The sequence below is a fragment of the Pipistrellus kuhlii genome, unplaced genomic scaffold (genome assembly GCF_014108245.1).
Source record: "Pipistrellus kuhlii isolate mPipKuh1 unplaced genomic scaffold, mPipKuh1.p scaffold_m20_p_18, whole genome shotgun sequence".
Lineage (NCBI taxonomy): Eukaryota > Metazoa > Chordata > Mammalia > Chiroptera > Vespertilionidae > Pipistrellus > Pipistrellus kuhlii.
Genome location: NW_023425493.1, coordinates 10,672,054 through 10,696,655, shown reverse-complemented (window position 1 = coordinate 10,696,655; position 24,602 = coordinate 10,672,054). Strand labels below are relative to the sequence as shown.

Genomic DNA, 24,602 nt, shown 5'->3' with positions numbered 1-24,602 from the left:
AGAGAACATGTTTAATATCTGTTTTCCTTATCATTAAGAACTATAGCGAAAGTCATAGAAATTACATTCAAAACTATCCTTGCTGAATGGAGTTGAACAGCAGGCGAATTTATCCACCTAAACCAGCTTCTCATGAGTGCCATGTTCTGTTCAGAGTGGTTTGGGGAAATACCTTGTGGGTGGACCCACACTAAACGCACCCACCTGATCTCAACGTGCCTCCTCTGTGCCACCTATAACAAAGTGCAAACCACTAGACACAGAGCAATTCCAAGTTTAACTGTCTTTTTCTCCCAGGGATTGTTAAACAAGGTGCATTTGTTTTAGTACCTATTTGGCGAGGCACAGAATTTGTGAAGGTTACATGTCAGGAACAGGGAGAGTAAGAAACATCAAGCAGGGAGGGAGGAAAGTTGGGTTTGAACCCATGGTCTGCCACTAAGAAACTAAGTTAGCTTGTCAACTGGTTCTGTGCACAGAAAGTGAAGAAAATGAGCCAGATCACTAAGATCCTTGCAATTAAAAAAACATCTTTGCAATACTAACTGCTATAAATCCATAACTTTTAACAGTTCCATTTGGGGCTGGTTTAAAATAAGAGCTTAATTTTCTTAAAGTGGAAATTGCTAATGAGGCATTGGTTTATAAAAGGAAACTAGAGAATCTCCTTTCTTGAACAAAACCCCCCAAAACTTTATTTGCTCAAGCCAAGTTTTATGTTTTGATATTTGAGATATAGACTTTCTGGCATAATGACTTATAACTTTCAAGAGCCCATCTAGCTTTGTGATTCTACAACTAGATGGTTGTACAATGCAAAAGGAGAGGGAAAGCTGGCCAAAAAGACTGCATATAAAGGTTAAAGGAGCAAAGGAAAAAACACACATTTCCCTCCTGAGAACAAGAGTTTATATCACATAATGGAAGTGACCACTACATTATGCAGACATTTTATAAATAGTTATCAATAATAATATTAATATGTAATTAATATTATGCTAAATCTTATAAGTAATGTCAACTTGAATGCAAACAATGTTTTCTCTAAATGTTCCTAAATTTCTAAAGCTGTTTAGAATGTTTAGAATCATCCCCTTTCCTCTGGCTATTTCTAGATACAAATACCATCAAATTTGGAGACCAACAAAATTTTTTGCATACTACATTATGGCCCTAAAAATTACATCAGGCCAATATGGTATTTAAAAAGACCCCAGATAGCCATAGCAATCCTAAGAAAGAAGAACAAAGTTGGAGGGATCACAATACCAGATATCAAGCTATATTACAAAGCCACTGTTCTCAAAACTGCCTGGTACTGGCACAAGAACAGACATATAGACCAATGGAACAAAACAGAGAACTCAGAAATCGACCTAAACCACTATGCTCAATTAATATTTGACAAAGGAGGCAAGAGCATACAATGGAGTCAAGACAGTCTCTTCAATAAATGGTATTGGGAAAATTGGATAGATATATACAAAAAAAAATGAAACTATATCACCAACTTATACCATATACAAAAATAAACTCAAAGTGGATAAAGTACTTAAATGTAAGACAGAAAACCATAAAAATCCTAGAAGAATCCATAGGCAGCAAAATATCAGACATATGCTGTAGTAATATCTTTACTGATACAGCTCCTAGGGCAATGGAAACTAAGGAGAAAATAAACAAATGGGACTACATCAAAATAAAAAGCTGCACAGCAAAAGAAACAATCAGCAAAACAACAAGAAAGCCCACTTAATGGGAGAACATATTTGCCAATGCTATCTCTGATAAGGGCCTATTCTCCAAAATTTATAGGGAACTCATACATCTTAACAAAAGGAAAAGAAACAATCCAATAAAAAATGGGCAAAAGACTTAAATAGATACTTTTCGAAGGTGGATATACAGAAGGTCCAAGAGACATATGAAAACATGCTCAAAGTCACTAATTATCCGAGAGATGCAAATAAAAACAATGAGGTACCATCTCACACCTGTCAGAATGGCTATCATCAACAAATCAACAAATAACAACTGCTGGCGAGGATATGGAGAAAAAGGAACCCTTGTGCACTGCTGGTTGGAATGCAGACTGGTGCAGCCACTGTGGAGAACAGTATGGAGTTTCCTCAAAAAAACTAAAAATGGAACTCCCATTTGACCCAGTAATCCCACTTCTAGGAATATATCCCAAGAAACCAGAAACACCAGTCAGAAAGGACATGCACCCCTATGTTCATAGCAGCACAATTTACAATAGCCAAGATTTGGAAAGTCTAAGTGCCCATCAACAAATGAGTGGATTAAAAACCTGTGGTATGTCTATACAATGGAATACTACACTGCTGTAAAAAAGAAGGAATTCTTACCATTTGCAACAGCATGGATGGACCTGGATAGCATCATGCTAAGCGAAATAAGCCAGTCAGAGAAAGAAAAATATCACATGGCCTCACTCATTTGTGGAATATAATGAACAACACAAACTGATGAACAAAATAGATTCAGAGACATAGAAGCATCAAACAGTCCTTCAATCCTCAGAGGGAAGGAAGGGGAAGTGGGGGTGGGGGTAAGGGATCAACCAAAGGATTTGTATGCATGCATATGAGCATGACCAATGGACACAGACACTAGGGGGGTGAGGGACATGTGCTGGGGGTAGGTGTGGCCAATGGGAAAATAGAAGACATATGTAATACTTTAAACAAAGAAGAATTTATAAAAATTTTAGTCAGGCCAAAGACAAAAAAGGGAAGAAAAAGCAGCATGGAGAATTGGAGTGAATAAAATAAAATAATATGGTAGAAATAAATTAAAACACATGATTATAATATGTTGCAATAAATATAGGGGACCTAAAGTATTAAGAGCTATACTTAGAATTAAGAATATAGAAAGGCTGAATGTTACAGCATTAAAAATAAATGTATACTTGATAAATATCAATAGAAAAAAGGTGTATTGGTATAATATGTCAAATGAAATAGTTTTTTTAATCCCTCCTACAAAAAGGCATAAAAGTAAAAGGATAAAGAAGGTTATTTCCATATAATTATAAATGGGATGATTTAACAGAAGTATATAAGCCTTAAACATGTTGAGTCCCTTAAAACATAACTTTAAAATATTTAAAGAAAAGTCAACAAAATTCCAAGTCTTACAAACCCACAATCATACTGGAAGACTTAAATCTTGCCTAATAATTAAAAGGTAAAGCAGAAAATATTTAGGAAGGATACAGCAGATTTGAACACAGTAAGTTTGACTAAAGGACATTCATAGAACCTTGCAACCAAAAATTTAAGAAAACATATTCTTTTGATGGACATACCTGGCCGCCCCTCCCCCCCCCAAACAAATACATTAGCTATAAAAAGCAGGGTTTTTTTTGTTTTTTGGTTGTTTTTTTTTTTTTTTTTTTTAACAAATGGGAAAAGCTAATATCAAATACATTATGCTATTTGATCACAACATAATTACTTAGAACTCAGAAACCAGAAGAGATTTTTAAAAAACTCAGTACCTTAAGTGTATATGTCAGAAAACAGAAAAACCCTGAAAGACAATAAAGTATTCAGCTCAAGAAATTAAAGGAAGGTTAACTCCACAGAAAGAAGTAAAATAATAAAGAATACAAAATTAATAATATTAATAGAGAGGATTCATATAAACCCAAACCAAGTTCCTTGAAAAAAAGACCACCCCCCCAAAAAAAAACACCACACACATAAACCATAATAAGATTAAACAAAAAGTACTATTAATACCTTTTAACCATAATTCTAAAACTTATAGAAAATCCCTGGGAAAATAAAATTTACCAGAAACCAATTATACATACAACATTTAGGTACTGAATAAATAAAAATCTACCCACAAAAAAGAAGAAAAAAAAAGATAATGTAAGGTGATTTTACAGATTGATTCTAACGACCATTTCGAGAACAAATACATTGATTTTATATAATGTTCTAGAAAAATTAGAGGAAATAATCCAAAACTTATTTATCTCATTTTTATGATTTTTTGAAACTTGACTCAATTCTAAAACTCAAACAAGCAGTGTCTGAGAAGGGAAAAGTTTACAGTAAGCTCCTTTTAGAGTTTACACCTACAGAAATAAGAGGAAACAAATATGATTCAGGAAAATCTCAGGAATGTAAAGTTGGTTGAACATGGAAATATCTTTTCATATAATTTAAAACAAATGAAAGTATAAAAATGTGCGATTTCATATGGAACAGCAATTGATAGCATTAAACATTAATTAATAAGCCAAAACAAAATAATCTTAAAAAGTGAGGAACAGAAGGGAATTTCATTACCTCAATAAATATCTTCCAAATAAATAAATAAATAAAAATAAATATCTTCCAAATACCTAGAGCAAACGTCACAAACAAAAAACATGAGAAGCACTCCCTGTGAAACAGAACAAGAAGCATTCACTAATATTCAACACTGTGCAGAGCTCCTAGCCAGAGCTAGAGGCAAAGCATTAAGACACATTAGAAATAATGAGCAAAGCTGCTGGAGAAAATATTCCCTAATAATTTGCCTATACAGTCTGCTTCCCCTTCTAGGCAGACAATCATAACATTTCCATAGTTAATCTTTTCAAATCTTCACAAATTTTATTTTTTGTCATATCTGAGGTACCTAGAAACTCCATCTCAATGTTTAATACCATTTAGTAGATTGGCAAAAATGCCTGTCTGGCAACTGTAAGTGTTGATGAATATATAAAAGATTAGTAAAAATTGCTAACACTGTTAAAACAGCAGCTTTAAATTTGGTTTTTATAAAATATATTTTCATTGATTTCAGAGAGGAAGGGAGAGAGAAACATCAGTGATGAAAGAGAATCATTGATTGACTGCCACCTGCATGCCCCCTACTGTTTGTTGATCAAGCCTGCAACCCAGGCATGTGCCCTTGACTGGAATCGAACTCAACCTGCAGACCAATATACTATCCACTAAGACAAATCAGCTAGGGCAAAACATTTTGACATAAAAAATGCCTGGAAATGATATACACCTTATGAGAGATCTTCAAATGTTTCATTTATTAAAATTCTTGGAATATAGTAAAAGTTACAATCTTGAAAAGCTAGAGAAAATATGCATCATTATGACATAATCTTGTCCCTATCTGTATACTGAAAACAAATAATTAAAAAAAAAGAAATTAATAGAAGACCAACTTCCAGTATGACAGCATGCAGAGCTTTACTGAGCCACTCCCCAGTGAAATTGATGGAAACTATTAAAAAAAAAAAAAGACCACTTAAAGTGTCTAGAAATGAACAACAAACGAACAGAAGATCTATTCAATATCACCCATGAAAATTCACTAAGATGACAGTCTATGGTAGGGGTGTCGAACTCAATCAGAGAAGGGGCCAAAATCTAAAATCCAGCCTAAATCGCGGGCTGAATGGTTTACTGAACAGTCATAAACTATCATTGTGATGGAAATGCAGTGGAGTGCAGTGATGACAGCGCGGTGCGGGCCACATTGCAAGGCCTGGCGGGACGGATTTGGCCCGCGGGCCTTGTGTTTGACACATGTGGTCTATGGTAAGTGACCCAAGACCATTCTCTCCCTCTCTCCTCCCAGCTTAGCAATGCAGAGACAACTCCATTCTGCTGCAACCCATAACAAGGGTCTCCATGGCTCATCCCCCACCCAGAGAAGTAAAATGTCACCATTTTGTATCCGTCCTCAGCTACCTGGTGCCGAGGCTAAGTCCCAGGCCAGTGTAATTAAGAGGCGGGGCTCCCTTCTCCTCCCCAGCCCCCACGTAGGAACAGAGAACTCTAACTTTGGGCTGAGAATAATGCAGCTATGATTAGCTTTACCCAGGCCAATGTGATTCCAATCAAAACAGCACAAGAATTACCCTCCAGTTCATCTGGAAGAATTAATGTACAAGAATAATAAAAAATATGAACAAAAATAATGTAATATTACAATATATCATTAGACACTGTAAATGAGGAAGTAATTGGAACAGAATAAAGTTCAGAATAGACAAAAGTCCAAAAAGAAATTTGGTATGTGAGAACATTAGTACTTGATATCAGTGATTAAAATATAGTAAATAAAATAGTGATGAATGGTTAATAATTTGGAAAAAAAAGAAAGAAAGCTAAGAGATCCACGTCAGTCCTTGCATCAAAATAAATCCCTGCTGGATCAAAGATTTACATGTAAAATATGAAACCATAAAAATCCTAGAAGAAAACCTCAAAATATGAAAGATCTTTCTAAATGTAACATAAAATCCAGAAGCCATTAATCAAAAAGGCTGAAAAATATTAATATAATATTAAGTTTCTGAGATGGAAAATCATTATCAGTAATATTAAAAAAATCAACTACAAAAATATTTAACCTATAATAAAGAACTCCATGAACCCTTATGAATCAATAAGAAAAATAACATAAATGCAAAGAAAAACATGGGTCAAATTCACCAATAGCTACTAATATACATATGTGCATCAGATATAATACAAGCACATAAACTTTAGCAACTAAAACACTTCTTATCAAAGTCTATTAGCGATTATTTTCACAATGAAATAACCATCATGGATTCAGAGGATTTATATTTAGAAACGTAGAGTAAAATAGAGGTGTCAAAGACAGGGACTGTGCTTCAAAATGACTTATTTCCCCATTTCTGTGGGAGTGAAAGGTGCAGATTTTTATGAGACTAGCATGTCAAATTCCATTTGTGAACTACAATATTTAGTTGTAGCCATTAGCCATTCTAGAATTCAAAATGGACACGCTGAGGGCAGGGTGCAATAACTAGCAATGAAAAGCTTCCTGCCTATTTATTTTTTAAAATGTATTAGAAATGGCAGGCCTGAACAACTACCTCATAGCCTGTGACAGGTGACTCTTATCCGTATTCGCTTGCCCATTACCGTGTTTTTGTTTTCTGCTGTCAAAAGTTCAACAAATTAGAAAAAAAAAATCACTGACCTAGTACCCTCATTCAACAGCATCTTTTATATTTGTAAAGTACAAGAGGAGTTATTAGATTGGCAGTCAACCATTTGCACAGATCATCCCTGTACAGTTTTACACTGTAAAAAAAAAATCAAATTTCCAACTATGCACTTAGTTATTAGTTCTATTTTTAACCTGCCACTCATCGGCTGTCATGTACTTAAAATTCAGAACATGTTTACATTACCCATCCGGCAGGCTAATGCAACTGCACGCCAGACAGTCATGCATAATTCAAACCAATATCCTCGGGCTTGCAACTCTAAGTCAAAGCTGCCTTTAAAAAGGCTAGGGTGTGACTCTAACATGAATAAAGTATATCTAATTTTTCTCTTTATGTGACAAATTGATACTTTCTGCGATGGAATGCCAAAAATGCAAAGCTACCATAGAATAGATCTTTGCACTACTGAAAAAAAAAAAAAAGAGAGAGATAATTGAAAAAAATAAATAAGGCAACCATCTTCGTCTATGAAAATTAATTATAGTGAAACAGATACAGCTGAATGAGACTTAAAGAGCAAAGCTCACAATATAACATCATATGGAGTTTTTCCAATAACCAGAATGTACAGATATTATAGTATAAAATCAAGGATCCCACTATGATCTGGGAGCTATTTTTACAATTACATTCAAATTATGGTTTTAATATCAGTAAAGTCAGTTTCATTTCAATTCCTTAAATAAAAACTCCTTTACTGGCCCTAACTGGTTTGGCTCAGTGGATAGAGTTCCGGCCTGTGGACTGAAGGGTCCTGGGTTTGATTCTAGTCAAGAGCACATATCTGGGTTGTAGACTCCATCCCCAGTGGGGGGCGTGCAGGAAGCAGCCCATCAAAGATTCTCTCTCAACACTGATGTTTCTATATCTCTCTCCCTCTCCCTTTCTATCTGAAATCAATATAATTAACCAGTAGTATGTCTAGAAATGGCCCAGGTCTAGAAAGCTTGAGGTCTAGAAAAATTTATGTCAATTTATTAGACATAAATTGAGGCTTACCAGCTAAATATGTCAAGATACAGCCCTGAATAATTACCACACCACCTTCTAATCCCTGTCATCTTCCCAGTGGTTATTTGCTTTTTAAAAAGGAAGATTAAGAAAGATAACGGAGTCCTACTTTACGAAGGTCTATTGTTGAGGCTACTGAAAACATCAATATTTATCAAAAACATGAAATGTGACACATAATTGATTAGCCTGTGGATTAAAATTCTCACAAGCAAGAATAAATGCATATATTTTGATAATTTTTCATCCCAGAAGCTTCAAATTTGGCTCGTCATTTAAAGAAACCCTCCAGATTCGGGCAACTCAATTATGAAAATTTCATGTTAGTCCTATTCAATATTACAGGCATACCAAACATAATATCCTTGACAATGACAGTCCATTAATGTCAAGGTGCAGTGATATGAAGGATGAAATTAATGGGATAGCGAGGAAGGCTTCAATGGTATCTGAGATAATGAAAAAAGATTAAATGGCAGGCCTTTGGGAAATCCAGTCAAGGTACGGAAGTCCTTTCAAAGAGGACAGAGAATTTAGTTCAGGTGAATAAAATATTTCTTTTCCGTTTTCTTGTAGAGATGGAAAATTTAAACAAAAGTGCAAATGACAGAGTAGATAAATCAAAGACGTCTTCATTGATGAAGACCTGATTTAATTAGGAGCTTATAGATAACTGTTAGCCACAGCTGTCCAATAACTATTCTGTAAGAAAGTAGGAAGAAAAAAAAAAGTCTTATAGTAATTCAACTACTGATTGTTTTTCGATGCACAAAAATTCAAAATTTTAATAGCAACAGCAAATTTTAAAAGTACCCTAAAAAAGAAACTCAGCCGAAACCGGTTTGGCTCAGTGGTAGAGCATCGGTCTGCGGACTGAAAGGTCCCAGGTTCGATTCCGGTCAAGGGCATGTACCAGCTGCAAGAGGCAGCTGGTCGATGTTTCTCTCTCATTGACGTTTCTAGCTCTCTATATCTCTCCCTTCCTCTCTGTAAAAAATCAATAAAATATATTAAAAAAAAAAAAAAAAAAGAAGCAGCAGCAGCTCAATCTCACCTGGCAGTAACAGTGGCATGGACCATAATTTTTTTTTTCTTTAGAAAATATTTTCCTTTAAATTTCCGTATTTCTTGCCCACAATTACAACCAAGTAATATTTTTAATGATCTCCAAAGATAAACAGTTAGCCCAGAGTTTTATCTTCATTTACAAACCTATTATAGAGAATATTTGTAGTATAGCTTCGAAGTTCAAAGAGCAGAGTAATATCATATTAATTTCGACAGAGACTAATAAAAAGTCTTAGGGAAATAGCCAACACATAAGAACTAACAGAATTATTACAGACTATAAACTGCATACATACATGATTTATTTTCATAACTAGTTTAAATATGACACTGAAAATTATAAAGGCAATAAAATGAAATTTTAGTAGTTGTAGTTTGGGACACAGGAGCTCAGAATGAGAGAACTGGAATGAACTTTATTATATCACCAGAGGCCTGGTGCACAACATTCGTGCACTGAAAGGAGGGGGATCCCTCAGCCCGGCCTGCACCCTCTCGCAGTCCGAGACCCCTCAGGGGATGTCCCCCTGGGGATCAGGCCTAAGCCAGCAGTCAGACATCCCTCTCACAGTCCAGGGCTCTCGCAGTCCGGGACCCCTCACTCCTTACTGCCCGCTTGCAGTGGAGGCAGGAGAGGCTCCCACCACCGCCACTGGGCTCAAGAGCCATGAGCCCTGCTTCTGGCTGAGTGGTGCTCCCTTGTGGGAGCACACTGACCACCAGTGGGCAGGGCCTGCATTAAGCGTCTTCCCTCTGGTGGCCAGTGTGTATCAGAGCAACGGGTCATTCCACCAGTCAGTTTATTTGCATATTAGGCTTTTACTATTATAGATAGGGTATTGCCCAATCCCATCATTTCTGCAAAAGATAGCGAGAGCCTGTGACATGCCCAAAGTAACAAATTACAGGAAGGGCAAGATTAGAAGTCAAGTGTGTCACTTATGGGACTGCTGAGCACCAACCTGTCCAACCACATGATGGCTCGAACCTTTTATCTTAAGTAGGTTTAATCAAAAGAAATAATGAAGTTCCATATAACTTTTTAAAAAATACGTTTTTTACTGATTTTTAGAGACAGAGGAAGGGCGAGAGAGAGAGAGAGAGAAAAAATATGAAAGAGAATTACTGATCAGGTGCCTCCTGCCCACAATCCCAGGATATGCCCTGACCTCTGGGAATCGAACCAGTGACCTCAACCACGAGCCACACCAGCTGAGCTCCGTAGAAAGATTGAATGGTAATACAGATACAGCAGGGGCCAAAGCTAGACTAGAGCTGAGACTCCGGTACCGCTCATGGGTACATTGGATGAACCCTTATACCCCCAACTTCCAACCTCTCAATCTCTACCCCTCGTGGATCTACCTGCATCCACTGATTTCACAGGGCGAGAAGCCTCCCAGGAAAACATCTTAACTAAGACTACATGGAAACATGTCTGGCATACTGGAGGGTGGGATGAAGGAGACCATCCCCATTTCTGAAAGGAGCACTGCCACTCGACAGTCATAACAAGGGAAGGCGACACCTGTCATAGGAAAAAGCCATTCTAAGCAATCGTGTCTGGAGCCAGAGTAGAGTCCCTCATGCAAGGTGGTGCCTCGTAAGTGAATGCACCCACCTTTGTCAGACCACTGTGGCTACAGATTCACACTCGGTGCAGAAAACATACTGTGGATGAACTAGAAGAGCAGCCCCTTCAACTCTGTTAAGACTTTGGAGCCCACGACTCTGACAGAGGACTAAGCAATGCACTGCAGGAGAATCCCGTCTCTCACTTGCAAAAGAAAGCTGAATTGTCACGTCCCTGGGACAGCCGGGAGCCAGAGGCCAGCTGGACAGCTCGGAGCAGTGCTGACAATGCCTGGATGCAGACCTGGCAGAGAGGAACAGTTCAGAGCAACAGGCCCCAAAGGAAGCAGCAGTCCGGGCTAGTCTGTGAGCTACCGAATGCCACCCCATAGGGGCTCCCTACAACAGTTGAAGGAATGGGAAATGCAAGAGCTTGAAATCTCCATGGGAATGAGTATGTGAAGCTGGCAATCATGAGACTTGAACATTAATGTTAATGTGATCCTATTCATGTCCATGTAACAGAGAAACTTGACAATATTTTTGTTTCATCTATGCATACACAAACATGCTCTCATTCAAATTAGCAGGGAATTTATCAAATCTTAATCGCCCAATTCATTCCCGAATGAATAAATAATACATGCTGTATTGTAACTCTGATGTTGGCCCTAACTAACCAGTTTAGCTCAGTGTATGACTCTAATGTTGTATTTCATTAACTAGAGATTAATATAACTGTTTTTTGTGATATACTATATATATTTATATTTATTATATGTATGTTAAATATACTAAAGCTGAGCTCAATTTATATTAGATAAGCGAGCAGCTTATTAAACAGTCTCCATTAAGTGGAATATAATATGATGATAGCTTAATTTTCACTCTAATTTCTATGTTTTAGTTGTATGATATGGAATTTCCCCAGACTGCCCTGAATTTGACCTTAGACAGCGTTCATACATTCCCAGTCACTTTCTGTGAGTAGAGAATCTTAAACTAGTAGAATTTAAAGACTCCATTCCCAAGTCTAACTTCAATCTCATTTCCACACCCACATGTCTAATATAAAACAGAGTTATTAACAGTCCACAGTGCACAGAATGGTTAGAAGATTAAGTGAAGTAATACACAAGCTTCAAACAGTGCTGGCCAGAGTGAACACTTTAAGTATTAGCTTTCAACACTCCCTCCCACTGGAAGATAATATAACCTTTTGCTCATGGGACTCTGAGTGGTTGACAAAGTGAGGTCAGCTATCCTCCCACTCCAGAACCTTGGCAACTTAGGTTGGAATACTTTTTCCCTCTCTCTCTTGCAACTCCAATTACTCTGACGTATAGGGGAAAGAAATGGCAGGAACTGCTAGGATTGCCTTACTGGCTGCAGGAAGGTACCCTCACCCCATTCTAGCGTTAGTCCGCTGGGGTAGCTTTTGCTGATGTGATGGTTCAGTCACAGGTGATGCAGGGCCTTCATTTGTTTGACTTCACTTCAGCCTCCCCGGGAGAGGGCAGCCACGTCTTCCTTCCCCTGCCTCAGCAGTCCCTGCTCCCATCCCCTTAAAAGGTCGGGGCGTCTCCTGGCTGGCTGGCTGCCTGCTATGCCTGAGCCCCACAGCTCCCATTTCCTCCCCTGCTTCCCAGGCTCCTCCTCAGGAAGCCTCAAAACACCCCCATGCCCTCCCAGAATTCAGAATTCCAAGTGCCCACCGCGGAGTGAGAAGGGAGAAAAGAGCTGTTAATTCCCCAGCTTTCAAACTCTTACTCTCATTTACTTCTCAGTGGATACAGAGAACAGACTGACACTGCCAGAGGGGAGGGGGTTAGGAGCTGGGGGAAAAGGGTAGTGGGATTCAGCAAACACACACACATATACACAACAACAACAACTCACATACACAGACAAGAGTGCATTATCAGAGGAAATTGGGGTTGAGAGAGGTAGGAAAAGGTAAAGGGGGTTTAAATGGTGATGGAAGGAAACTTGACTTTGTGTGGTGAACACACAATAAAACATACAGATGATGTATTATATAGAATTGTACACCTGAAACCTATACAATTTTATTAACCATGGAAGGCCATCCCAATAAATTCAATAAAAAATCCAATTAGGATAACGAGTTAAATTTTAAGACAGTTACCAATGTCATTTTATTCAACTGAATATGCACAAAATTTAAATTAGGGTGTTGTTTTTTTTAGGAACACAATAATCTATTCACTCAGGTATTCGGCATTTACTCCTACAGAAAAGCAGATTTCTTATTCAAAATGCTATTTTCACTATTAGTTTTGCATGTATAAATTATGTTTGACTTTTGACACTGAAGTTAGCAGAAAACAAAATACAATAGCATAATAACTTTAATGAGTTTGTAAAGGGGGGGGATGTATTAAAGTTAGATGGGCATCATCTACACATTTTAAAATACCAAGAACTCCTTTTCATGTTAGTACAAAGCTTTCGTATTGATCAACCACTTCAATCATGTCAAAAGGAACAAAATGTACAGAAAAGAGCAACATTTTGATGTAGAGAATAACTACAGACTTTTTTTGATAAGGTATGAAATGTAGTCATTGTAATTTTACTGAACATTTTTTGTTTGCCTTTATTTACTGTAGCCACATAGTAATTAAATTGTAAGGTCAAAAACATGACTAATGTCAACCATCTGTATAGGTTCCAGCAGTTTCCAAAGCATTATCAGCAACACAACTGAATGATGTGCTTACTCACACTTTCTTTCTACATCTCAACAGTCATCACAGCAAACTGCCAAAGAAATGATTCATGAAATAATCATCACTTTACTTACTCAAATACTTAACTGTTACTTTAATCTTTTTAGAGAAGTCTGTTTGTTATTAGTCAGATGAAATTATCATGCTAGTGATTAAGATTCTTCCTAAGCAATATCTCCAGTGTATCCTATTCTCAAAATGTTAATTTGTAATATTTCATACTGCCAACTGTTATTCATTGTGCTCATTTATAAACACAGCACACACACACACAAAAAGGCACCTATCTTCTTTCCTTCGCTCTTAGGCGAAAAATACCTTCTCCATAAGTCCCATGTTGAAGGCGCCAGATGTGGAAACCCTTAACATGGCCCGCGTGATTAGGGCCCACTCAGGGTCTGGTTTCTGGAGGAGGCCACACACATCCTGAGCGCGGGGCCCCGGGCGGCGGGACCTGAGAAGCCCGCTCCCCAGGGTGGAGGGTTCCGGGAATCAGGCTGCGGGGACGCTGTGAGCAGAGGAGCCAGGAGCCACGGAGATGCCAATCTTGGGCTGTTGGGGCTCCAGGCGCTTCAGACACGCTCCGCCCAGCAAGAGCTTTGGGTCCTAAGCCTCCTCGGCCTCCTTCCTCTCCGGACCAGTGTGCTGAAGCTGGGAGTCCCTGAAGAACCTGGAGTTCTAAATGTCCGCCAGGAGGAGGAAGGCGGAAGTCAAAAGGCACCTATCTTTCTTGTTATCTTATCCCTGGGGCTTAGAGAGGTACAGAATTTTCCTAAACAATAATTCCCAATCTCCCAGAATCCATCACATTAAAGGGAAAAGTGCTATTTAACATATTATACATGGTGCATACTGGTATTTTTTCCTAATTTTTAAATTTTGTTATACATCACATCCTGCCTAATAAGAGTAATATTCAAATTAACCATCACTCCACTACACCCACAAGCCATGCCCACCAGCCCCGCCCACCAGCCAATCAGAGTGAGTATGCAAACAAACCCAACCAAGATGGGTACAGCCACAGAGAGCAGGAGGGAGGCGTGGGTTTCCCAGGTAATGGAGGAAGCCAAGCTTTCTGCCTGCCCTTGCCAGCCTAGGCCTCCACCCAAGGCTACAGAGTTTCAATGATAGAAGGTAAACAAATCCAAACAGAAATGGCGGCAGCAGCTATAGAGCTGGAAAGAGCGGGAGGCTAGGGTTGCCCCTGGCAATGGAAGAAACAAAGCTTTCCACACACCCTGGCTGGCCCAGACCTTCGCTTAAGGCAACAAAGTTTCAATTATAGAAAATATACAAACCCCAAAAGAAATGGCTGCCACTACTGAGCGAGCAGGAGGCTTGGCTCTGCCCCAGGCTACAAAATTTCAATTGTAGATGGTAAATAAATTCCAGATATCAGGGCCTCCGCTTGGGTCGCCAGGGGGCATGGCTGGCCTGCAAATCACCACAGGCCTCTCAGGCCGCCCCATGCCCCAAGGGAACCCCCATCCTGATCCAGGACACCCTTCAGGGCAAACCAGGTGGCCCACACCCATGTACCAGGCCTCTATCCTATCTAATAAAAGAGTAATATGCAGATTGACCATCACTCCAACACACAATATGGCTCCCCCATGTGGTCAAAGATCCTGCTCCCATGTGGACACAAGATGGCCAGCAGGAGAGGGCAGTTGGGAGGGATTAGGCCTGCAAGGGAGGGCAGTTGTGAGGCACCAGGCCTGCATGGGAGGGTAATTGGAGGTAAACCCTGCAGGGGAGGGCAGTTAGGGTGACCAGGCCGGCAGAAGAGGGAAGTTGGGGGCAAACAGGCTGGCAGGGGAGCAGTTAGACATCAATCAGGCTGGCATGGGAGTGGTTAGGAGTGATCAGACTGGCAGGCAGAAGCGGTTAGGGGCAATCAAGAAGGAAGGCAGGCAGGCAGGCAGGCAAGCAGTTGGGAGCCAGTAGTCCTGGATTGTGAGAGGGATGTCCAACTGCCGGTTTAGGCCCGATCCCACTGGGGTCCCTTATTGGAGAGGGTGCACACTGGGCTGAGGGACACACACACACACCACCCCTGTGCATGAATTTTGTGTACTGGGCATCTACCGTGTTTCCCCGAAAATAAGACCTACTTACAGGTTTCCTTCTGAGTGAAATATAAGGCATCCCCCTGAAAATAAGGCCCCTTCTAGGCTCTGTCTCAGAAACTTTGTGAAACCTAAACTACAAGAAGTTGTGACTTGGGTGAAGAATTCATGGGAGAAAATCACTGACAGTTGCATTGCAAATGCACTGCGAGCAGGCTACCTTGACAATAAGTACTCATTTAAAGACAGTGCTATTGCTAACCATGAGAGATTTGGTCTACTGATTCTGAAAGAAATGGAGTCACAAGAAATTCACAGGAAATTCGGTAATTGGATTGTTATGATGATGTTCCAGAAGATGATGACATGATTGTCATTGAATAAATGAGTAAATTCTTGATACTGTAGGATTCACAGTTTGTCTGGTTTGTGTTGACAACTACCGTACTGTATACAGGTAATAAATTTCCTTTATTTTCATTTAACAATAAATGTGTACTGGATTCTTCTTCATGGAAAAATAAGACATCCCCTGAAAATAAGACCTAGTGCATCTTTGGGAGCAAAAATTAATATAAGACACTGTCTTATTTTCGGGGAAACAGGGTAGTACAAATATAATTTATATGAAACAAACATAATGAGATTACATAGAGATTTTATTTATTTTGTTTAGCTTCTCTGCACTCTTTGGTGTTCATTCCTCTTATTTAAATCTCTCCTCTCTTCCTCATTACTCCCCACATCAATAGCTGCAGAGTGTATTCCATAACAACAACCCAGTATATTTCTAGGTCTTCTGCCAAGCTCACAGAATCATACACAAACCTGAACAAGAATACACCAGTGTCCCCAGATACCTACTTTCCTCTTCTTTCTTTGGGCCCAACAGCCACCACCAAATACGGGCAGGGCACATACATGGCTGTGGCATCGGAGGCGGCATGACCATGTGACCAGGCCTACTCCAGGGGGATGATGAAATAGGAATGATTCAGGCAAAATCGACTGGACATTTTCAAAACGAAAGTGGCTTTCCCCCTGGGCTCTTTCCTTTTGAAGGATGGCACTGAACGATAAGGTACCGGAGGGCTACCCACACCTCAGAGCCAGAGACAGATGCCACATGTCGAGGACAGGGGAACTCCCCCACTGGCCCGGGTCCCCTATGACATCGCTGAGCAGAGGAAGCCCTGCACATCCTGGATTATCATGGAGAGCTCACAAATTCTCTTCTTCAAAGCACGACACCCTTAGCAACACGTAATTTTACTAGGAATGCTTCACAAGCAAACAATAATTTTTGCATCTCGCTTCTCTCTCCTCAAACAACACCCGCTATAGTTTTATTCACTCTTTTTTAATGCTATCCCCATTATTTCTTAGAGAGGAAAAAGCCAAATGTATGCAACCATTCCTCTTAATAATTATTCACTGTATAGTCAGTGCTTTTCCGCTACAAATAAAGCCACAAAAAAAATACTGTCAGAATGCGTCCTGCATTGCTGGGCTTTGATTTCGACAGGATGGATTCTCAAAAGACCTGCAGGTGAGTAAACGGTGGACAGACTGCCTTCAGAGAGTGTGCCCTCTGTTCAAGGTAGGCTCACGTTTCTACCAGAGGAGGATGAAGGCCCCGTTTTATTTTCTCCAGGTGAATGGCAGGTTACACCAGCATCATTTCTAGTCTTTTCTCAATGGATTGATAATAACCTTTGTTATTAAAAAAAATTTTTTTTAATATTGATTCTTGGGCTGAGCAGGGGAAACACACAAAGAAAACAGACTGGCTCTGCCAAAAGCATTTAAAGTAAGGACGTGTTAAAGATCCGATAGGGACGTGTCAAAAAAATACCGAAACCAGCTTGAAGGAGCAACAAAGAGCCAAATTTGGAGCAATTTGAACATCCAAATGGAAAAATGACAGGAATGGATGATAACACTGAATGCAAAAGATCAGTAGTAATGCTAAAATATAGTAATAATTGATTTAGGCAAGACTCATCAATAAATGCTAAAAACTACTGAGTATTGGGGAATGGGATAGTCACACAGTCTCAATGTACAAGCTCATTACAAAGAGGGGGAGGGGGGACCTTTAAAATGGAGCAATCTAGTGGAGAGTACACCATTTAAATCAAGCAAAGTCAGTAGCACCAATAACGTGACCAATTGAGATCATGAGGTCCCTACTGTGACACTGAGGACACTTCCCACATGCAAAAAATATCACCTGCAGAAAGGCAAGCATTTTAATTATTCATATTTTGCTTGAGCTATAGTCAACCTATGTTTACTGATCTATGTTTGTATTTTAAAACATCTGTAATATTCTCAGGATATTTAATCAGACATCTATTGAAACCATGATCTACGTTAAATTCTTCAAATTAGGATATATAGAAAAAAGGTTAAGTAAATAAAGAAGGCGGAAAAACACTATGTGACATTAATTCAATAAACATATACAGGCTACTTTTCTATGTGCTATACTATTTGACAGGGGCTAGGCAAACAAGGATAAATCTGGCAAAGTAAATGCCACCTTTATTCTTTTCATAAAACTTTCTAATCATAATAAATCCAATGGGGGGAGGGGGGGAAAACACAGTATTAACCTAAATTCTGGTTTTAAAGGACTATGATATAAGGGTGGATCTAAATTAGTTGGAATCCTCACTTAACTATATGAATCAATATAATAGAAATACTGTAATAGAAAATAAGTATTATATTTGATTCATTACAGAAGTAGAAAATATAGTGATTAAAACAGGGGATTTAGAATCAGACTGGGTGTTTGCATCCTGGGCCCACTGTAATTCTACAGTTCCTCTGTCTGTAAAATGGAGCCGATAATATGATGTTATGGAGATTAAATATGTCAGTGCACACAAAGATCTTAGCATACTTAGTGGCAATCACACAAACACCACAAATGAATGTTTATAGCAGCATTATTTGTAATAGTAAAAAGCTGGAAAAGCGCTAAATGAACATCAATGAATGAATGGACAGAGACTATGTGAAATACACATAGACCACGATGAAATACAGCTCAGTAACAAAAAGGAACAAACTACTGCTCTAGCCAGTTTGGCCCAGTGGACAGAGCATCGGCCTGCGGACCATAGGGTCCCAAGTTCAATTCCGGTCAAAGGCAAGTGCTTTGGTTGCAGGCTCCTTCCTGGCTTGGGCCCTGGTCAGGGATCATGCAGAAGGCAACCAATCAATGTGTTTCTCTCACATCTATGTTTCCCCCTGTGTTTTCCTCTCTTCCACTCTCTCTAAAAAATCAATGGAAAAATATCCTTGAGTAAGGATTAAAAACACAAAACAAAAGAAACAAAGTACTGACACATCTTCATCAAGAAATGAACCTGCTAAGAGAAAGAATCCAAACAAAAGACTACAGATTTCATGGTTCCATTTACATGAAATATCTACAAAAGGCAGATTTATAGAAAGCAGGTGACTGCTTGAGACTGACAGTGAGAATGACGATTAATGGTAAGTGAGCATGACAGATCTTATTAGGAAATGAAAATGCTCTAGAAATAAATTGTGGTGATACTTGTACCACTCAGTAAAATTACTAAAAATCAATGAGTCATACACTTGAAATGAGTAAATTTTACATGTAAAAATAATCTCAATAAAGTTGTTTTCAAAAAATAGTTACTACATGATCTCACTCATACGTGGAATCTGACGAACAAAATAAACTAATAAAATAGATCCAGAGACATACAACACAGTCCAGCTTAAAAACCTCCCAGGACTCTGTAGTTCTCATGAGACAATGTCCAATCTCCTGAGCAATCACTCCTATCACTGCCCATTCTCTAAACACAGACCCTAAATTATATCGATACCATGAAGTACAAGCTCTTCTGCTTTCACCCAATCACTACTCCATGGTGTTGAAGGAGCTTTCTCTTAAGTCCAGTTCACCTATTCCGCAAGACTGCATTAGACATTCCCACATGCCCACCTCCCAAAAGAAGTCTGAGCCTCCTCCTGCTCTGCGTTTCCATGGTACTTTGTTCATGAAACTAACAGACCTCTCATCCCATCACAGTGCACATGTCCTCATGGCGTTCCTCCCTCAGTCCCGGGCTTTTTGAAAGAAGCTTGTTTTATTCCTATTTCACCCATAGCCCCTGGTATATGGCACATAAAAAGACTTCAACAAGTGTATATGAAATAAATCATTCTCATTTCAGAATGCCTAAAATCCATCTGCCCTGGATGTCTTATCAAATAATTGAAGGCAGTCGTGGTAGAAAAGTACAGATGGGTCCTACCTATTTAGGTAGAATATTCGCCAGCTCCAGTGATTTAGGCAAGAACGGAAGAGCCACTGCTCTGCCACAGACATAAAGCTACACTAGGATAGCAGGATCACAGGTGAGAAGCTACCAGGACAGCAGGGACGTGTAGGGCACATGTGTCAAACACAAGGCCCACAGGCCAAATCCGTCCCACCAGGCCTTGCAATGTGGCCCGCACCGCGCTGTCATCACTGCACTCCGCTGCGTTTCCATCACAATGACAGTTTATGACTGTTCAGTAAACCATTCGGCCCGCAATTTAGGCTGGATTTTAGATTTTGGCCCCTTCTCTGATTGAGTTCGACACCCCTAGTGTAGGGGATGCGAGAGAAGGAGAAATAAATAGGGAAGCAGAAAAATCCCAAACTGAAGCAACAAAAAGAGATGTGTTGAGGGTCACAGATTACAAATTTGGGCCTCTCTCATGACTCCTATCATCTCCACAACTGCTTTCACCACTCGCCCTGACAGCAACCATTTACTGACCACCTCTTACTGTCCGCTGTGGACACTGTACTACAAATGACTACACATGTCATTCAGCGTTCATAGCAGCCCTATCACAGAGGTGTTATCCACGTTGCAGAGACAATAAAACAAACCTATCAACAATGAACTGCACTGCCCAAGGTTTCCTAGTTAATATGTTAAGTCACAAAGCCGGATGTGAAAAAGGGTCAGGCTTCAAACTCCTCTTTCTGCTCTGCTATCCATGCACCAGGGCTGTCAACAATTTGGGGACTGGCTTTGCACTATTTGGTTACCTTTGTGAACACACGTCTTATTTTCGTCATCACTAGAAAGTATCCGTGAGGGCACAGCTTATGTCTAATATGCTTTATTTCCTCTCTAGCATCTCAAAATGATCTTTCTACATAGTAATCCATCAGTACTTGATTAGTTTCTAGTAGAAATATTGGTTGCTAGTAGGAATAAAAAGAGGTTTATTGATCGTTAGTTAGTATTAAGCCAAATATTTTTTTAAAAAGATGACGTAGCTCCATTGACTACAGTACGTGCTGGGGGTAAGACTTTAAGTCATCGACTGGCATAGGCCCTAAAACACCAATCACAGCTATACAATGAAGGATGGTTTGGGATAGTAATGCGCTAAGATATACTGCTCTTTTCTTCAGATCTGGGTATAAAGATCACAATTATATATGAGTAGTCCTGTGTTATAACAAGCACATGAACAACTTACTTAAATGTGGAAATAAACATGCCTCAATTGTCAAAACCTCTTACTTCTCTTGTAGAAAGATATAAAAACATGGGAGAGTGGGCTTATGTCTTCTACACAGTTCTACAGTCAATGTCAGTTCATGAGGCAAAAATCAATTAGAGACACAACGATCTTTGAGAAGTCCTTAAATCACTCTTAAAGCCCAGTCTAATATAGTACCAGCTCTCAATAAACCCATCTGGGCAGTGTTTCCTCCTGCGAGGAACAAACATCACCATTTCCTCTGCTGTGTGCCACGTGGAGCATGTGGCTCATGCTCGGAGGCCACAGTGAAAGGAAACGCACACATTTACACGCGGGCATCACAGTCAACACTCAGAGGTACTTAGACCGATCAGTTCCTGAAACAGGTATCCAGGAACTGGTTCCATCTGAGAGAACAGCGTCTTCCACGTCATGCCTGCTGGGCACACGCTCATGGTGGAAAAAGAGCTAGAATGACTGACTACTGTATTTAAATGATTTAGTGTCTTGTGTTGGGTGTTTTGGTTTTCAGCGTGAGCCTGAAGATTATAAATTTGAATCAGTTATATTCCCAGAAATGTGACTCTACTGTACCTGCTCTCTCTTGTTGACTGTGCAGCCTCAGATGCCTAGAACGTTAGGCACAAGATCTGAAAAAATGAAATTGATCTTACCTTCGTCTATGGATGCTTCACTACTGTATCCATCATACTCTGCAGACAGAGGACTATATTTTTGTCTTGTTTCCCAAGTGTAGTTCTTTTGTCTAGAATCAGCCAATGGGAGTCTGGAATTGTGTGTTCGGGATAAGGCCTCATGGTATTTACCCAGCGCTTCATCTTCACTTTCAGAAGATGAGCCATGCTCATCTCTGTCCATGTAGGAATTATCTATTTGCAACAGGGAAAGCAAATAAAAATTTTAATGCAATAAAGGATGATGAATTTGTTATAGTTTTTATACACACACACACACACACACACGTATATATATAGAATCAATATACACAGATGTATATATGTCATATATATCCATGTATACACAAATATATAAATACATATAAACAAACACAAGCTAAATTTTTAGCTTTAGAGAAATGTAAACTTTTCACTCAAAAAGCACAAGACTATTTTTTTAAAGCCCAACATTTAGATTTTAAGGGGTTTTTAAAAAATATTTTTATTGATTTCAGAGAGAAAGAGAGAGGGAGAGAGAGATAGAAACATCAATAACAGAGAGACTCATTGATGGGTTGCCTCCTGCACGCCCCCCCATTGGGAATCGAGCTCACAACCCAGACATATGCCTTTGACTGGAATCAAACCCAGGACCCTTCAGTCTGCAGGCCAACACTTTATCCACTGAGCCAAACCAGCTAGGGCTAGAGTTTATGTTTTAATAGAAAAAGATTCATTTGTATACTCCAATGACATAAATAATGTTAGTCACAGGGATTTTCCTACAATGTTACACATAAAGAAAATAATAGGGCCCGTCATTTTACACATTTTTTCTAAAGGATCAGTAGTATACAAAGGATATTATAGGTATTGCCAAAACATATGGGCACGATTAAATAATTCATGTTACAAAAGATATCGCCTTAGCTGAAATTTTCAAAATAGATAATTCTTATACTAGGAATGAAACAGGCAAATGGGCAGACATGTACAGGAGAGGGCAAAAGTAGGTTTATAGTTTGTATATGTGAAACAGACATCTAAAGAAACAGATTTTATTTATTTTTAATTCTCACCTGAGAATATTTTTGTTATTGACTTTGGAGAGTGGGGGGTGGGGGGGAGAGAAAGGGAGAGAGAGAGGAAGGGACAGAGAAGGAGAGAGAGTGATACAAAGAGAAGCATTGATCAGTTGCCTCCTGTACACTCCCTGATGGGCTTCAAACCCGCAACCTTTTCATGTATGGGCCAATACCCCAACCAACTGAGCCACACGGGCAGAGTATTACCGTATTTTTCGGACCATAAGACGCACTTTTTTCCCCCAGAAGTGGGGGGGAAAGGTCCCTGCGTCTTTTGGTCCAAATATAGCCTACACATATACTTTAAAAAAAACGTTTTTTTACTTGCCCGGCTCTGTGTGGTCTGTGTGTGCTTGCCCGGCTCTAAAATGGTTCTAAATGCTGCTGTTTACTTTACAGGGTTGATTACATGTGTTTAAGACTGTGATGTTGGGTTTTAATGCACATAAAATATTTTAGGACACTATTTGTTTCAGAATCTTTTTTTCTTCATTTCCCTTCTCTAAAAACTGGTGCGTCTTATGGTCCGAAAAATATGGTACTTATTACAATTGTATTATTTGTATTACAACTGTAAGCCTACTTTTGCCCACCCTGTATTATTAGTGAAATTATAGTTGGTAAAACTTTTCTAGAGAGCAATTTGGTAATGCATATTAAGCTTTTAACTCTGTATAGTATTTGATCCATTTCTAAGAATTTATCAATTCCATTTCTAAGAATTCATTCTAAGAAAGTAATAGGTGAGAAACATATATATTTGAGACAATTCAGTGCATTGTGTTCAATAGCAAAAGAAAACAAAAAATTAAGTAGAACCTAAACATCCATCACGAGGCCTGGTTAAACAAATTATGATATATCAATGCAATGATATACTACGCAGTGAATGAAAATGAAGTCAACTTACAAGAACTCACAGGGAAAAAAAATAACTAAGGTTATAAAATAGAAGGTATATTCATAGTCTCTATATTATATATATACACACACACACACACGAACACTCGCCTACATGCAGTAGATACACACACACATGCAGTATATATTTATATACACATACAAAAATGTGTGGAAAGATATATAAAAACTTAACACTTATAATCTGCAAATGGTGAAATTACTAGGAAAAGTTTTTCTTACATATACCTATATTTAATATAAAAATTTTAGGTGGCATAAGTTGTTTATTATATTTAAAAGCACTAGTTATTACTTTTAAAAAGATAAAACTTTTAAAACAGCAGCTTGCTAAGATGCATTTAAACTAAAACGCAACCTCCTTAGAATTATAAATCAACTCCAGAAAGATGAAGAGACCACAGAAGGTAGAATTTGTGAAGTCTAGATGTTTTTTTCTTTAGTATATGTAGTTGAGATGATCTGTACTAAAGAAATCAAGGTTTGAAATCCAAGTGGGAAGACGCAGGATAAGTAATTTTACAATATGGGAGAGGAATTGAATGCTTAGAGTTAGAGCTTAGGTGTCACCTGGTGTAAGTCCCACCAATAAAATACTTAATATTTATGTCTTTCTTTATTTCTGCTACTTCATGTAATAATAGGTTACCAAAAACCTCTGAGCCTAACATTCAAAAGGCTACAAGAAGAATAGATTCCAAAATGGACATAGAGTTGACCTTTGGCATTCAGAGGATTAGTTCTAGAACTTTCTGCAGATACCAAAATCCAAGGATGCTCAAGTCCCTTATGTACATCCTGCCACATACTTTAAATCATACCTTAATCAATAAAAAATAAAATATAAAGGGATAATATGCTGCAAA

The 24,602-nt window shown here is 38.8% G+C and overlaps 1 protein-coding gene across 2 annotated transcripts in view; it reads right to left on the bottom strand.

The window, feature by feature from the left end:
- SYT14 (synaptotagmin 14) overlaps positions 1-24,602 on the bottom strand; it is a 123,618-nt gene that overhangs the window by 52,175 nt on the left and 46,841 nt on the right. For both annotated transcript variants that reach the window (XM_045583102.1, XM_036442675.2), the window contains one exon: positions 21,728-21,943. In XM_045583102.1, coding sequence (XP_045439058.1) covers positions 21,728-21,943 — 216 coding nt within the window. The remainder of the gene's footprint in view (positions 1-21,727; positions 21,944-24,602) is intronic.